This window comes from Herpailurus yagouaroundi, unplaced genomic scaffold, assembly GCF_014898765.1.
Source record: "Herpailurus yagouaroundi ecotype Mexico unplaced genomic scaffold, PumYag 186, whole genome shotgun sequence".
In the NCBI taxonomy this organism is placed as follows: Eukaryota; Metazoa; Chordata; class Mammalia; order Carnivora; family Felidae; genus Herpailurus; species Herpailurus yagouaroundi.
In genome coordinates, this window is record NW_024412417.1 from 23,666,531 (window position 1) to 23,683,153 (window position 16,623).

Below are 16,623 nucleotides of genomic sequence, written 5' to 3' on the forward strand. Positions count from 1 at the left end.
CACACACACACACACACACACACACACACACACACACACACACACACCAAAAAACAGACACATAGACCAATGGAATAGAATTAGAGAGTCAAGGAAGAAACCAACCCCCACACACAACCAAGTAATACTGGTAAGTGAGCCAAAAATAACCAGTGGGGAAAAGATGGTCTCTTTAATAAACTGTTCTAGGGAAACTGGATAAACATATGCAAAAGAATGAATTAGATCCCTTTCTTATTCCCAAATAATCCGATCAAAAACGGTCAGAGGAGGGGTGCCTGGGTGGCTCAGTCTGTTGAGCCTTTGACTTCGGCTAAGGTCATGATCTCAGGGTTTGTGGGTTTGAGCCCTTCATTGGGCAGTGTGTGGACAAAAAAAAAAAATGGGCAGATGACTTGAATAAACAATTTGTCAAGTCACAAAGTGCTCTATAGATAAATGAAAAGTTACTTGATATCACTAAATCATCAGAGAAATGCAAATCAAAACTACAATGAAATATCACCTCACACCTGTTGAAATGATTATTATCAAAAAAGACAAGAGATAACGTGTTAGTGAGGATGCCAAAGAAAGGGAACACTTGGGCACTGTTGGTTGAAATGTAAATTTGTTCAGCCACTATGGAAAACACCATAGATGTTCTTCAAAAAATTCAAAATAGAACTACCATATGATCTAATTTTCCACTTCTAGATACATGTCCAAAGGAAATGAAGTCACTATCTTGAAAAGATTACATTATCATTTTCATTTCAACTTTATTTACAATAGTTAAGAGGTGGAAACAACCTAAGCATCCAAGGATGGATGAGAAGTCCACCAGTAATACTATACAATATCACTTATATGTGAATTCTAAAAAAGCCAAACTCAGAGAAATAGAGTAAAATGTTTCCAGGGATGGGGGTTGGGAAAATGTGAAGATTTTGGTCAAATGTTACAAGTTAACAGTTATAAGATGAAAAGTCCTGGGCATCTAATGTATATCATGTTGATTATAGTTAACAGTAGTGCATTTATATACTTGACATTTGCTAAGAGAACAAATCATAAATATTCTCACCACACATGGTAATTATGTGAGATGATAGAGGTGTTAACCTTATAGTGGTAATCATTTCACTATATCTATATCTATATATCTATATCTTTATCTATGCCTATATCTATATCTATATTATATCTATATCTATATATCTATATCTATATCTATATCTCAGATTATCATGTTGTACACCTTAATCTTACAAGATGTTATATGTCAGTTATTTCCATTAAACTGGAAAAAATTGAAGTCAACTCTCCCAACACTACCTCTCCCCCTCAGCTGGATTTCTGTTACTGTACAGCAATTGTTTATATTTACCGCCTACCTTCCCCAGTAAGAGTTTTTATATGTTCACACTTACCTGAATTATATATACCTTTTACTTTTAACATTATTAGCATTCATGAAAATTCTTGTAATTTAAGAAGATAAAATTCATGTCGTGGGCATTTCTACACTATGACTATGACTTTATGATAACTACCTCCTTTTTTCAATGACTTTAGAAGTTATTTATTTAGAAAATTAAGCATTTTTAAAACTTAACTTTTTAATGTTTATTTATTTTTGAAGAGAGAAAGAGAGAGGAGGAGGAGGAGGGGCTGAGAGAGAGGAAGAGAAAGAATTCCAAGCAGGCTCCATGTTGTCAGTTCAGAGCCCGATGTGGGGTTGAACTCATAAACCGTGAGATCACGAGCTGAGCCAAAACCAAGAGTCGGGCACTTAATCCACTGAGCCATCCAGTCATCCCAAAACTTAACTTTGTTTTTAACAGTAAAATAAAAAGTGTGAATAGGAGCATTTTGACAATGTGACCTATGTTGTCTGTTGACTGGTCCCAGCATTCTTCATGTCACTTTCTACAACTGAGGCTGGAACAAAATGCTGTTTTTCTGTAATACTTTTTACCTAGGGATGGTGATATGAGGTTGTTATTTCAGTTAAAGCTAATGCTGTTATCTGAATTACTTATGAAAGAAAAAAAAACCTATCTTATAGTAGGAGAATCATTAAATGAATTATAGTATAATTAAATATAAGCATCTGATAATTTGGTGCTAACAAAAATTCTAGTCACATGTGAAGTTGTATGTATTTTAATGTAGGGAGATTGAATAAGGACATAAATAGCATAAGTAGGATGACCCTGAATATATAAATACATCTCATAGGATTAAAATGATTTTTTAAATTTTTGGCATAATTTTCTTATTTAGAAAATACGGTATTCACATAAAAAGTAAAGAAAGCTGAGAATTACTTTCATGCATCAAGTAAACCAAATTGTTTCAAATGCACCAGCCTCTTAATGGAGACCTATGAAGAAATTCTCTAATGGTGTGTTGCTTCAAGTACTACATTTAGCCTGCAATATCAGTTTTTATTTAATAAATTAAAAATTCACAGGATAACAAACAGGATCATCAAAAGTTGGAGTGTTAGATAATATTTTGAACGTATGAAATTGTGTTTGTCAAATCCAATGTGCCTCTCTATTTATACAAGCAAGAATGACAAGACCTACAAACCATCTTTTCTGCATTATTGCAAGGCAAGTATAACAAGCCATTACAAAATATCTATTGGAGCTCATGGAAAATAACAAAATATAAGTATCAATTTCCGAAAGATAGAGAACAGCAGACATACCCTAATGGCATGTATTAAGTGAGAATGGAGAGAAACAAAAAGCAAGAAAACGTGAGTGAAACAGACAGACACAAAAATAAATCAAACTGCCAGCAGCAGTTTCAGCTTCTAATCAAACAGCAGACATTTATATAAACAGTCTGGAAGATGCTGCAGGTTACACACTGGGTTTTTTTCTCCCTAGTCTTGCTATTTAAAATCAGCTGTGGGGCGCCTGGGTGGTGCAGTCGGTTAAGCGTCCGACTTCAGCCAGGTCACGATCTTGCGGTCCGTGAGTTCGAGCCCCGCGTCGGGCTCTGGGCTGATGGCTCAGAGCCTGGAGCCTGTTTCCAATTCTGTGTCTCCCTCTCTCTCTGCCCCTCCCCGTTCATGCTCTGTCTCTCTCTGTCCCAAAAAAATAAACGTTGAAAAAAAAATAAAAAAAAAAATAAAAAAAAATAAAATCAGCTGTAACATTAGGTTTAAGCATGAACACCAGTGGATGCATTATGCATCCAACTGTGAGCAAAATGGTATAGAGTACATATTAGAGGAGAATCTATAAAACAAATACCATGAATAAGTTTGTAATTTATTTTTTGGTTTATATCTTTATATGTTATGTATGTTTAAAAATATTGGTTTTTATTATTTATCTTATTTGTTAAATTTTGTCAAAGGAAAAATAGACTTTATATCAATACATAAACCATGGAAATTATATATATTATTGTGAATTATATATTTGAATTTTGTTTCTTTTTTTAACAAGCTTAAGCTCTGAACTGAGACAATTCTGGGTTATAGTGATGATCCTCCCTCTTGCTACTTTCAACAATTAACCTTGGGCAAGTAATGTAAGACTCATTTTCCTAATTGTAAAACATTGATGATAGGAATCTTTTCACATTGTTTGAGAAGTTAAATAATATAATGCATAAAAAATACTTAGTAATGTCCGGTACAGGTACTTAATAAATACTAAGGGTTAGACTTACAGAGAATTCATTACATTGTAGTACACATAGAATCTCTGCAAATTAAATGCTATTATTCCCATTTATAAATTGGGAAAAAATGAATTAGAAGAAAAAAACTGATTTTTCCCCATCTGACAAGGTCTTTTAACTTCCCAGAGGCCACAATTATTTCTTCTAAAAAAAGGAGCAGAGATAAAAATGTGTTTTCTCATTTTCAAGGGGATCTGGAGAGAATAGACACTTAGGCAAACCATACTATCAGCGATTTTATAGTTAGAAACTACAAGATAGCATTGAGCGTTTCATTTCTTTTTCATATTTACACCAATTATATATTACATGCTGCTGCTGTAAAAAAAATATACACAAGTCTTTGTCATTTTATTTTTATATACATCATTTTAGCAGGCTGGAAACTCTAAGAATTACCTTTGTTACTCTCTTTTAGCCTGTAATCTGATTGGATGTATATAGATGACAGCAGATACCTACCCGCCTCACCCACACACTCTCTAGTGTACATAGTGCTGTCTTTCTATTGTGACTCAGTGCTGTGTCATTAACAGAAGGCATTGCGTTTTTAATGATATTGGCCATGATGATGAAATAACTCTGTGAGACATGTCAGCTTTTCTGTATATTCTTAAACAGATATTAAAAGACTTTGTGTAAAGGGAAGAAGCAATTGGAAATACTCAGTAAATGGATGTATAGAAAAAAGCAAACAAACAAAACCCTCATCAGTAACCAATTTAGTGACCTTTTCTTTGCATAGTCATGCTGTTTGAAACAACTGAGGCATTTTTAACTATCATTCTGAGTGCAAACATAGCCAAGTATGTAAAGACTCTAATCTTAGAGTTTATTGACTTAGATTATTTTGGATTAGAAGTTCAAAAACAGTTTACTACAGTTAAACATAATTACACACATTAGTTAAAATCTAGGACTAGAAGAGATATGTAATATCTGGTAGTTTGAACTTGGTTGAATTAGAGTTGATCTGTATTTAAAAGGAGTTTTTGCTAAGATCTCAAAAATTTCTCACATATTTAGATACTCTTATTTTTCAAAAAGAAATTTTGAAGAATCACTTAAATGACAGGGTGCCAGCTTATGTCCACACCTGTTTTATCGAGTAGCTTATAAATAAATAATTTCCTTTGTATGGACAAATGTAAATTTCCCAGTTGGTGACATTAAAGGGTCGAATTTTCAGATATTTAGATTTTATAAACCATACATACTTTATAAAATTAATGTATTTTATATGAATATTAATTTTTAAGTGTTTATGCATATTGCATATTAAAATTGGGTAGCCACATTACATGGTATGCTTTCACTTTTATCAAAAGTTATGCCCATAAGTAATGACACCTGAAAATAAGCACTTAACAAAAATAAAATACCTTTAACCAATCTAAAAAGGTCACAATTCAATTTACATTCACTTTTTTGAGAGATAATATTAATATAGTATTATGAAGTCAGAGATACTGAACTAATTTGTTCATGAGATGATATATTTCCAAATTAACAATAATTAAATAATGAATATGACTTTCATACAATTGTACCACAAATGTTAAGCACCCTGTGTGAAATAACATTTTACCCATAACATATTTTCCCTCCATTCTTCCATTCAAATCACACTAACCTTGTCCTAAAGTTTGTAGGATGAGGATGTCCGTCATATAAGGATAAGTAGTCATATTCTTCTTCTAGAGCAAATGACTGAAAAACAATTTGTATTCTATTTCGTTCTTCTGCTATTATTACCCATGTACAGTTTGCACCATTTGGATATCCATATGGAAAACCAGGGCTTTCTATAGTGCCATTAAGCCCTTTTAAAGTTCCACCACATGTATAAATAAATCCTGCAACAAAAGACAAATAAACAGATATTAATATTATATAAATCACAAACAATTCAGGAGATAATTTTGAAAAAGCCTTTTGTTTTTCCAATACCCATGTTACCATAATTTTGTAAATGGCAAGAGCTAGGTGAATTACCTAATTTTATTTTTTAAAAAGATAAGACATAACAAACAAAATATTAGAAAATTTGCCATTTATCTGCATCTTGTGGCTAGTAATTATAAACCAGTCAATGAAGTAAAATTCTCCACACATCATTTTCCATTTCATGATCCAACAAAGTCTTGAACATGATACCTTCCCTGAAGTAGTTTCCAGTCTAATTTTAGAAAACTATAAACAACATTAAAAATTTAATGATTTTAGCATGCATTTTGGGTCTTAAAAATTAACTCCACTTTGGGGCGCCTGGGTGGCTCAGTCGGTTGAGCGGCTGACTTCGGCTCAGGTCACGATCTCACAGTCCGTGAGTTCGAGCCCCGCGTCGGGCTCTGTGCTGACAGCTCGGAGCCTGGAGCCTGTTTCGGATTCTGTGTCTCCCTCTCTCTGACCCTCCCCCGTTCATGCTCTGTCTTTCTCTGTCTCAAAAACAAATAAACGTTAAAAAAAAAAATTAACTTCACTTTTTCTTGGTGTAGCATGCTAAGTTTTTTTTTAATGTTTATTTTTGAGAGAGAGAGATTGGAAGAGGGGCAGAGAAGTGGGGGGCAAAGGATCTTCAGCGGGCTTTGTGCTAACAGAGAGCCTGATGTGGGGCTTGAACTCAGGAACCGCAATATCATGATTTGAGCCAAAGTTGGACACTTGATCGACTGAGCCACCCAGGTGCCCCAGCATGCTTTTTTCTGTCCGTATCTCTAGCATGTAGCCAGTGTGCCTTAGGAAAATCCTTCCCACCCTTGTACCAGGAGGATAAATGGTTCAGATCTAAAAAAGAAAAACACTCTATGTAATCATCCAATCTTTGACCAGCATAGCTGGCTCAAGTTTAGACACAATCCTTAGCTAACCGTATCTGAGTGAAACCTAATGTTGGGGAGAAAATATATTGAAAATTTGAATCCTGGGCAACAGACAGCAGCCATCTTAAAAACTTCTATAATTCTATAGGAGTTCTAATTTTATGGAAGATACAAATTTTTGACAACTTGACTCTTGGAGACACCTAGAAAACTGAATATGTTTCTCAAGAAATTATTAATATGTACTAGTCTGTAGTCATATTGGGTAATGTTTAACTCTAAAATTTATACAATGCTAGCACAAGATGGCCCCAGAATGAATCTAGACTAGTCTTCAGTCAATTAAAGCTTGGATCCATGGTTGCAGAAGTTCTGATAAGAATTCTTTGGTTTGATGTCATTTCCAAATCTGTGGGTTGTACATGAAGCTTATGTGCCATGAAGCTGTAAGTCCAAGACACTGAGCTAATTTGGGGGAGAGAACACTGTAGTACCCAAAGTGTATGTATTTGGAACTGTATATAGAAATACAGGAAATTTGGGGCTCCTCTCTCTGAGAAGGAATATGTATATGATATACAGGTCTGTATATGATATACAGGTCTGGATATTTTTGAAAAATAAGAGGAAACACGCATGAAAGATAGGAAGCCAGAGTTGTAGATTGTGGCAGACAGGGACTGATTTGGGATGGTGTACATTCATTCCTCACTTTTTTTTCTCTTGAGTTTTTTTTTAATGTTTACTTATTTATTTTGAGAGAGAAAGAGTCAGCAGGGGAGGGGCGGAAAAAGGGAGACAGAGAATGCCAAATAGGCTCTGCGCTGTCAGAACAGAGCAACATGGGGCTGAAAACCACAAACCATGAGATCATGAGATGATCCGAAATCAAGAGTTAGACATTCAATCGACTGAGCCACTTAGGCACCCCGTTCCTCAGTCTTTTCACAAGTGCACCTTGCTTTTGCTAGGGGATCTACTTCTCTACCAAACAAGTATGCTTTAGAGTAGCTGGTTCTACTGACTTCTAGTGGTGAGGCTCAGGGAGGGATTAATCAGTATAACTCTATCCTCCTACCCATATTTACTTCAGGAATCTACTCTGATTATCTCCATTCATGGCTAAGTCTTAAACCTGGGATATTCAGTATTGATACAAAGTACTTTTCTTGGGATTTTTTTTTGACTTTTAAAAGAAGTTGGATAAGGTAGAGGTTTTTAAAAAATCAATATTTGTGTGTATACATATATTTTTGCTCATGCACCAAAAGTCAAATAGGGCATTTTATGATTTTCAAAAATAAAAAAAAAAAAGGAGTAAGGTCCCTTCTAAATTGCTTCTTGCAGAGCAATTACTTTGAAGCCTTAGGTTAATTAGCTATCACCCATTTCTATTAGTTTTCTGCCTGAACAGCTTCCAATTTGAACTTCATAACTAAATGCAATCATGAATCCCTTTAGCTACAATCTGATCTATGGGCTGTTTTATGTATTCTCAAGCCCCATAACCCTGATGGTTTTAGAAAAAGGACATATGTCCTGAAATAACATGCTCAGCTTTGTCCACTAATTCTCCAAGTCCCTGCTGATTCATACATTTCAGTTCCTTTCCTTTCCTTTTCTTGAGGCAAATTAAGAATTACACCTATTTTTAATTTTTATCTGTGTTCTTCATTTTATTTTCATTTTTGTTTCTACGTTTGATTAAACACCACATGATTCAAAATAATGAAGTGCATTTGCCAACAATATGTTTATAATTTCCACCCTCCATCCCCCCCCCCCCCCCCAAATCAGCTTAGTGTGTATCTTTCTAGACCATTTCTGGGCAAATGCAGATATATGCATATTTCTATGCCATATATATATAACAAATTGAGTCAGTCATATTCTGCATAATTTTCTGAATCTTTTTGCTTATATCTATACAGTATCACTTATAATCTTCTGGAATATAAGTATACTTGTATTGTATACGTGTATACTTCTACAATCTTTCTTAATGATGACATAGCTATATGGCATATGGTATGCCTGTACTTTAATGTATTTAATGTATCTCTTATTGGCAGCTTTAGTCTTTGTGGTTTCAAAGGCACAAAGAACAACTTTGGATGCATATCCTAGTGCACATGTGTGATATATACTTAAGATAGAATTCCAGAAATGGGAGTGCTGGATTTTAAATTTAGGTAGACGCATCCAAACTATCCTCCATGAATGTGAAAATTTCTACTGCTGTCACCAGGTTATGAAGTATTTTCAACTTCTAGCTTCAATTTTGACAACACTAGATTTTTTACAAGGCAAAAAAAAATTATCTTATTATTTTATTTGCATTTCTTCTGGTAACTATATATCAAATATCTTGTTCTTTGCTTCTCATTCATTCATAATTCTTTTATTAATTACCTTTCCATATCCTTCACTTATTTTTAATGGATGCTGTACTATTTTTAGTTGTATTTTAGGATACAATTGCTTAGCTCTCTGGTTATCCATTGGTAATCCATATTTGCCTTTCATATATACATTTCTAAATGAAATTACTTTGATTATTCATTATAGCTCATTGCTCTCATAATTTCACAACTCCTTTTTGCTGTTTATAGTACATGTGAAGCTTTGATGATATTTCTTCAACTTCTGCTCATCTATTCATCGTATATGTCATGCCTTAGGGATAAAATGATTAAAAGGACATTATTCTAGCCTGTCTTCAAGGAACGGACAAACTGCAACATGAGACAGCATGGAAATGCAGATCATTATTATTATAGAATATGGTAAGTGCTATGTTTGGGATAAGAACTTAACTGCTGTGAGAATATATGGAAACAAAACTTAATCTAGATAATTCAGTACATGTTTATGGAAAACCCATCTCAAAAATTGACATTGCAACATTCTATAGATTCAGTCTTCAACAGATTCTGAATGCCTTATGTTGTATTTTTCACACCTTAACTTTCCACTTAAAGAGTCAGTTTATACTTGAAAAATAACTAAAATTTACATGATTTGGGTCACATAGTCAGCAAGAATTTGGTTAAGAATACAGATTTTTGAGCATCTTTTCATATATCTGGTGGCCATCTGGATGTCTTCTTTAGAAAAATGTGTATTCATGTCTTCTGCCCATTTCTTCACTGGATTATTTGTTTTTTGGGTGTTGAGTTTGGGAAATTTTTTATATTTTGGATACTAACCCTTTATCTGATATGTCATTCGTAAATATCTTTTCCCACTCAGTTGGTTGCCTTTTAGTTTTGTTGATTGTTTCCTTTGCAATGCAGAAGTTTTTATCTTGATGAGGTACCAATAGTTGATTCTTGCTTTTATTTTCCTTGCCTTTGGAGACAGGCCGAGCAAGAAATTGCTGCTGCTGAGGTCTAAGAGGTTGTTGCCTGTTTTCTTCTCTAGGGTTTTGATGGTTTCCTGTCTCACGTTTAGGTCTTTCATCCATTTTGAGTTTATTTGAGAAGGGCACTTGGGATGAGCACTGGGTGTTGTATGTAAGCAATGAATCACGGGAATCTACCCCCCAAACCAAGAGCACGCTGTTACACTGTATGTTAGCCAACTTGATGATAAATTATATTTTAAAAAAAGAATACATATTTTTAAACTGTTCACCCGTTATTCTTTCATGTTCATACTTTACCTTTTTTGTACAGATAGAAACTATAATAATTCTACAGTATTTTATAATATTTTAAAATTTATTTTGTTTTCTTTTATGCTAACCAAGATCTGTGGCATTACAAGAAACACACTTGTGTTTACCTTTCATTTTTTTCCACACTTGTGTTTATCTACTGCAATTGGGCTCTTGTGCCCAATTATATCGAATGACTTTTTTTTTTTATCACCTAGAGTTCACAATTTTATTGACACACAGCATTTGTATGATAAAGCTTGTAAAGTAAAGAACTTAATGGTAGCGATTAACCTTTTTTTTATTATGATAAGTAACACATAATATGAAGTCTATCCTCTTATCAATTTTGAAGTGTACAGTATTGCTAACTGCAGCACAATGCTGTACAACAAGCAGATCTCTAGAACTTTTTCGTCTTGCATGAACGAAACACTATACCCAGTGGAAAATAAATCTTAATTTACCCATCTTTACACCATGCTACTTTCTTCTGCAGGAATTGGACTATTTAAGATACCTCACATAAGTAGATATATGCAGTATGTGCCCTTCTGTGACTAAACTATTTCACTTAAAGTGTCCTCAAGGTTCATCCATGTTGTAGTGTATGACAGGATTTCCTTATTTTTTTTAAAGCTGATTTCCTTGGTAAATACATAGCTCATTTTCTGTATCCATGTACCCTTCAATGGAAATTCAGATTGTTTCCATTTCTTGGCTACCATGAATAAAGTTGCAATGAATATAGGAGTGCAAATATCTCTTTGAGATCCTGATTTTAATTATTCTGGATAAATACCAGAATTGGGATGGTTGGATTATATTGTAGTTCTATTTTTGATTTTTTGAGTTCTATTTTTAATTTTATTTTAAACATTAAAAATTTTAATACTGTCTTACTTAGTACCTGCCCCACTACCAGTAAATATTTCATATCAGGTGAAGTCTGTGAGTGAGTGTGTGTGTGTGTGTGTGTGTGCGCGCGCGCGTATGCATGGCTGGGTGGGCAGCTGTGTGTGTTTAAGTAATGAGTGAATTCTAAGTTGTCAAATCCATGTATGTGGAGTTGTTCATAGTATGCCCTTATTCTCCTTTTGATGTCGGTATGGTCTGTAGTATATCCCCTGTTGTATTCCTAATACTAATAATTTGTGTTTCTTTCTCATGTTTTCTTTGTCAGTCTTGCCAGTGCTTTGCCAATTCCATTGATCTTTTCAAAGAACCAGAATTTTGTTTCATTGATTTGTTTTTTCTCTATTACTTTCTCTACTCTGTTTTCAGATTTTCACCTTTCATTTTATTATTTACTTTCTTCCATTTGTTTTTAATTTAGCTTTTTTCTTTTTCTTTGTTGTTAACATGGGAGTATATATTATTAAGTTGAGACTTTTCTCTTTTCCAAATGCATGCCTTTGATAGTATGTTTCTCAGTACTACCTTAGCTGTATCTCACACATTTTGATATGTCTGTTCATTTTTTTTCAGTTTAATGTATTTTTAAATTTCCTTTGAATTTTCCTTTTCAAGCCATGGCTATTATAGACATACATTGTTTAGTTTTCAAATGTTTGGGGATTTTCTGTTAAGTTTGATAGTGATTTCTAGTTTGACTCCATTGTAATCAGAGAACATACTCTAGATGATTTTAGTTCAAATTTGTTTAAGTTTTATTGCCCAGGATATAATCTACCTTAATATATGTTCCTTGGATATTTGAAAAAAAAATGTGTTCCATTGTTGTGAATAGAACCTTGTCTAAGTGTTGATTACATCTCATTAGTGGATACTTTTGAGTTCTTTCCTACACTTGCTAACTTTCACCCATAGGCAAGGTGTCCTTTTTCACTAGCTGCCTACAAGACCTGTCTTCAGTTTAAATATAATGTACACGGTATGAATTTCTTTGTGCCCATCCAGTTAGGGGTTTACTTAGCTTTTTAACCTGTAGGTGTATGTCTCTTTCCAAATTTGGGAAATTTTTAGTCATTATTTCCTTAAAGTATTTCCTTAGCCCTATTCTCTCTCCTTTCATGACTCCAGTGACACATGCTAGATCCTTTATTTTATTCCCACAGGTCCTTGGTACTCTGTTCATTTTTAGTTTTTTTAGTCTACTTTCCTTCTGTTGTTTAGCTTAGGTAAATTTTTTCTACTTCAGTTTCTTGTTTTGTTGTTGTTGTTTTGTTTTGTTTTGTTTTTTCTCTGTTCCCTCCATTCTCTGAGCCTACCCATTGATCTTTTCATTTCAGTTACTGTACTTTTTTGTGTGTGACATTTTTATTTGACTCTTCTTTTTATGTTTTATTTCTTTGTTGAGACTTTTATTTACTGACACTTAAATTTTTTATGTTTTAACTATTTGCATTGTTTGTTGAAATTTTTTATTGTGGCTTTATTTTTTTAAGTGTATTTATTTATTTTGAGAGAAACAGACAGTGTGAGTGGGGGAGGGGCAGATAGAATCTGAAGCAGCCTCTGCACTGCCAGCGCGGAGCCTGAAGTGAGACTCCAACCAAGGAACCAACAGTGAGGTAATGACCTGAGCTGAAACAAAGAGTCAGATGCTTAACTCCCTGAGCCACCCAGGTGCCCCTTATTGTGACTGCTTTAAAATATTTGTCAGATAATTCTAAAATCTCTGTCATGTGGTGTTGGTATTCATTGCTTTTTTTCATTCAGTATGAGATCTTGTTGGCTTTTGGAAAATAAAAGATTTTTTTTCTTGCAACCTGGATAATTTCATTTATGTTATGAGATTCTGATTCTTATTTAAATCTTCTCTTTAACTGGCTTCTTCTGAGACTGTCCCAGCTAGGAAAGTGCTTGTGGGTAGTACCTCAGTACAATCTGCTGGAAAGAGAAATCTATTTTCTGATCTGCCCATTAATAACTAAGGGAGTAGTAGTAGTAGAAATATGTGATGCTGAACTTCCTTACCTACCCTAGTCCTCCCCTTTACCTCCCCTTTACCTGCACCACCCCAGCAGGAAGCAGTGAAGAACCCTGTTCTATGAGGTGGGTGTGGAAATCCAGATCCTTTAATATCAAGGTCAAGCCATTACAAACAGAGAGGATCCCTTTATGCAATTGTTCTCTCTTTTTCTAAACTCTATGATTATCATTTTATTTTTCCACATGTACTTCCTTTCACTGTTTTCTCTTGGAAGGTGTATAATATATGACACATGTTCAAATGAATTAGGAGATCTAAAGAACCAACTTTTTTTTAGATACAGCAAAGGACAACAATAGATGTAACAAATATTAAAAATGTGTTTAACTGGCAAGACCACATCATTTTCATGGCTGCACAATATTCCTGTGTGAGTGTGTGTGTGTGTGTGTGTGTGTGTGCGCACGCGTATCTTACTTTTCCATAGGTTGCTTCCATAACTTGGTTATTGCAGATAATGCTGCAATAAATGTAGGGGTGGATAAGAATTAGTGTTTTGGTTTTCTTTGAGTAAATTCCAGTTGTGGAATTACTGGATCATACAGGGTTTCTATTTTTAAAATTTTGAGTAATCTCCGTACTGTTTTCCACAGTGGCTGTATCAATTTACATTCTCAGCAACAGTGCACAAGGGTTCCCTTTTCGCCATATCCTTACCAACACTTGTTATTTCTTGTCTCTCTCTCTTTCTCTCTTTGCTTTTTAAGCCATTCTGACAGGTGTAAGATGATATCTCATTGAGGTGGTTTTGATTTGCATTCCCCCGATGATGAGTGACGTTGAGCATCTTTTCATGTGTCTGTTGGCCATCTGGTTGTCTTACTTGGAAAAATGTCTATTCAGGTCCTCTGCCCATTTTTAAATCAGATTATTTTTTGGTGCTAAATTGATTAAGTCCTTTACATTTTTTGGATATTAATCTCTTATTGGATATATCATTTGCAAATATCTTCTCCCACTCAGTACATGGCCTTTTTGTTTTGTTGATGTTTTCCTCTACTGTGCAGAAGATTTTTATATTCATGTAGTCCCAATAGTTTATTTTCGCTTTTGTTTCCCTTGCCTTAGGAAATGTGTAGAAAAATGTTGCTGCAGCTAATGTCAGAGAAATTACTGCCTGTGTTTCCTTGTAAGATTTTTATACTTTCAAGTCTTACATTTAGGTGTTTAATCCATTTTGAGTTTATTTTTGTGAATGTGGTTAGAAAGTGGTCCAGATTCTTTTTTTTTTCTTTTTGCATGTAGCTGTCCAGTTTTCCTAGAGTTTCCCAGTTTATTGAAGAGACTGTCTTTTATCCACTGTATATTCTTGCCTCCTTTGTCATAAATTAGTTGACAGTATAAGTGTGGGTTTGTTGTTTGACACTCTGTTCTGTTCCATTGATCTATGTGTTTATTTTTGTGCCTAATCTATTTTGTGTCTAATCTATTTTGATTAGAGCTTTGTAATGTATCTTTAAATCTCAAATTGTGATACCTCCAGCTTTGTTTTTCTTTCTCAAGGTTTCTTTGGCTATTTGGGATCTTTTGTGGTTCCATACAAATTTTAGTATGATTTGTTCTAGTTCTATGAAAAAATGCTATTGGCATTTTGATATGGAATTCTTTGAATCTGTAGATTGCTTTGGTTAGTGTAGACATTTTAAAATATCCATTCTTTCAATCTGTGAGCATGGAATATCTTTCCCATCATTTGTGTCATCTTCAATTTCTTTCATTAATATTTTATGGCTTTCATAGTACAGGTCTTTCATTTCCCTGGATAAGTTTATTCCTAGGTATTGTATTCTTTTTGATGCAATTGTAAATAAAATTGTTTTCTTAATTTCTCTTTGTGCTACTTTATTATTAGTTTATAGAAACACAACTGATTTCTGGGTATGAATTTTGTGTCCTGCAATTTCACTGAATTCATTTATTACTTCAATAGTTTTTTGGTGGAGTCTTTAGAGTTTTCCATGTACACCATGTCATCTACAAATAGTGACACCTAGAGGGTATTATGCTAAGTGAAATAAATCAGACTGAGAAAGACAAACACCATAGTATTTCACTCATGTGAGGAATCTAAAAACCAAAATAAATGAGTAAACAAACAAAAAAGTAGAATCAGGCCTGTAAATACAGAGAACAAATTGATGGTTGCCAGAAGGGAGGGGGTTGAGGGATGGGCAAAATGGGTGGGGTGGGAGATAGAGGCTTCCAGTTATAGACTAAATAAACAATAACTAAACAACTTAATAATAAAAGGTACTACATAGGGAATACAGTCAATGTTATTGTAATAGCGACATATGGTGACAAATGGTAGCTGCACTTGTGGTGAGCGTTAGCATAACATATAGAGAAGTTGAATTATGTTGTACACATGAAACTAATATAACACTGTGTGCCAGCTATATTCAAAAAATTAAAAATAAATAAAATTCATATTATTGAAAAGTATATTTAATTATAGTAAAAATAATTTTATTTTAAGTTATATGATTATTTGGGCACCTGGGTGGCTCAGTCAGTTGTGTCTGCCTTTGGCTTAGGTTATGATTTCACGGTTCGTGGGTTCGAGCCCTGCATTGGGCTCTGTGCTGACATCTCAGAGCCTTGGAGCCTGCTTCGGATTCTGTGTCTCCCTCTCTCTCTGCCCTTCCCCCACTTGTGCTCGCTCTCTTTCTCTCTCAAAAATAAACAAAAAAATTTTAGGTTATATGATTATCAACCACTGATACAGCTTTTTGGTTTGGGTAGTGTCTATGCAATATTATTACAGTAGAGATACGAAAGTTAGAAAGATTTATTAAAAAATTAAAATTTGCAAGCTGTTTTATTTCTCTACAATATCACTGTATTTTTATTATACATTCTCTAAAATATGAATTTATTGGGATTTTCTTGTCTGTATCTGTCTCTTCAATTAAACTTTAAAATGTAATTTATACTTTCATTGAAAATTCCAGTTTTTCAGGGAGTCTTAGATTCTGAAGCTAGACATCCTGATTTCACAGTTTAGCATCCCTTTTGTGCAAATTACTTAATCTTATTGTGTGCCAGTTTCTTTTAATTATAAAGTGGGATAATGAGGAATTGTTTTAAAGATTAAGCATGTTAACAACTGCAAATGTCTTTAAAACATATTTTAAGCATAGTGAATATTATGTGTTAGTACTTCTTTTCTTTTCCTCTTCCTCTTATTTATTACTACAATTATCATCTTTAGTCATGATGCTCCATTACATAATTTAACTATTAAAACACATGAAAAAAATTTATTATTTTCAGAGTAGGAGGACAGCTTTTATCTCAGAACATCAAATGTTAATGCTGAAATGTCTGCCTTTCTTAAAGGAAGAAAATATAACCTGTTATTGGTAAATTTCTTTGTAGACTTGTAATGGATGAGTGTTCTTCATTTATTGGGTGAATGTATACCAATTGTGTCAAATTTTTAATTGTTACTGAAATCTCTATTACTCTCATGAATTTACTTTCTGTTTTTAGCC

At 33.8% G+C, this 16,623-nt stretch overlaps 1 protein-coding gene and 1 long non-coding RNA gene across 5 annotated transcripts in view; one reads left to right on the forward strand and one right to left on the reverse strand.

Annotated features, from left to right (window-relative positions):
- The window catches only part of CSMD3 (CUB and Sushi multiple domains 3), a 1,253,459-nt gene that overhangs the window by 1,114,037 nt on the left and 122,799 nt on the right, over positions 1-16,623 (reverse strand). For all 4 annotated transcript variants that reach the window (XM_040494274.1, XM_040494275.1, XM_040494273.1 and 1 more), the window contains exon 2: positions 5,324-5,546. In XM_040494274.1, coding sequence (XP_040350208.1) covers positions 5,324-5,546 — 223 coding nt within the window. The remainder of the gene's footprint in view (positions 1-5,323; positions 5,547-16,623) is intronic.
- LOC121042882 (uncharacterized) overlaps positions 1-16,623 on the forward strand; it is a 151,562-nt gene that overhangs the window by 47,853 nt on the left and 87,086 nt on the right. The gene's annotated exons all lie outside the window — the stretch shown is intronic.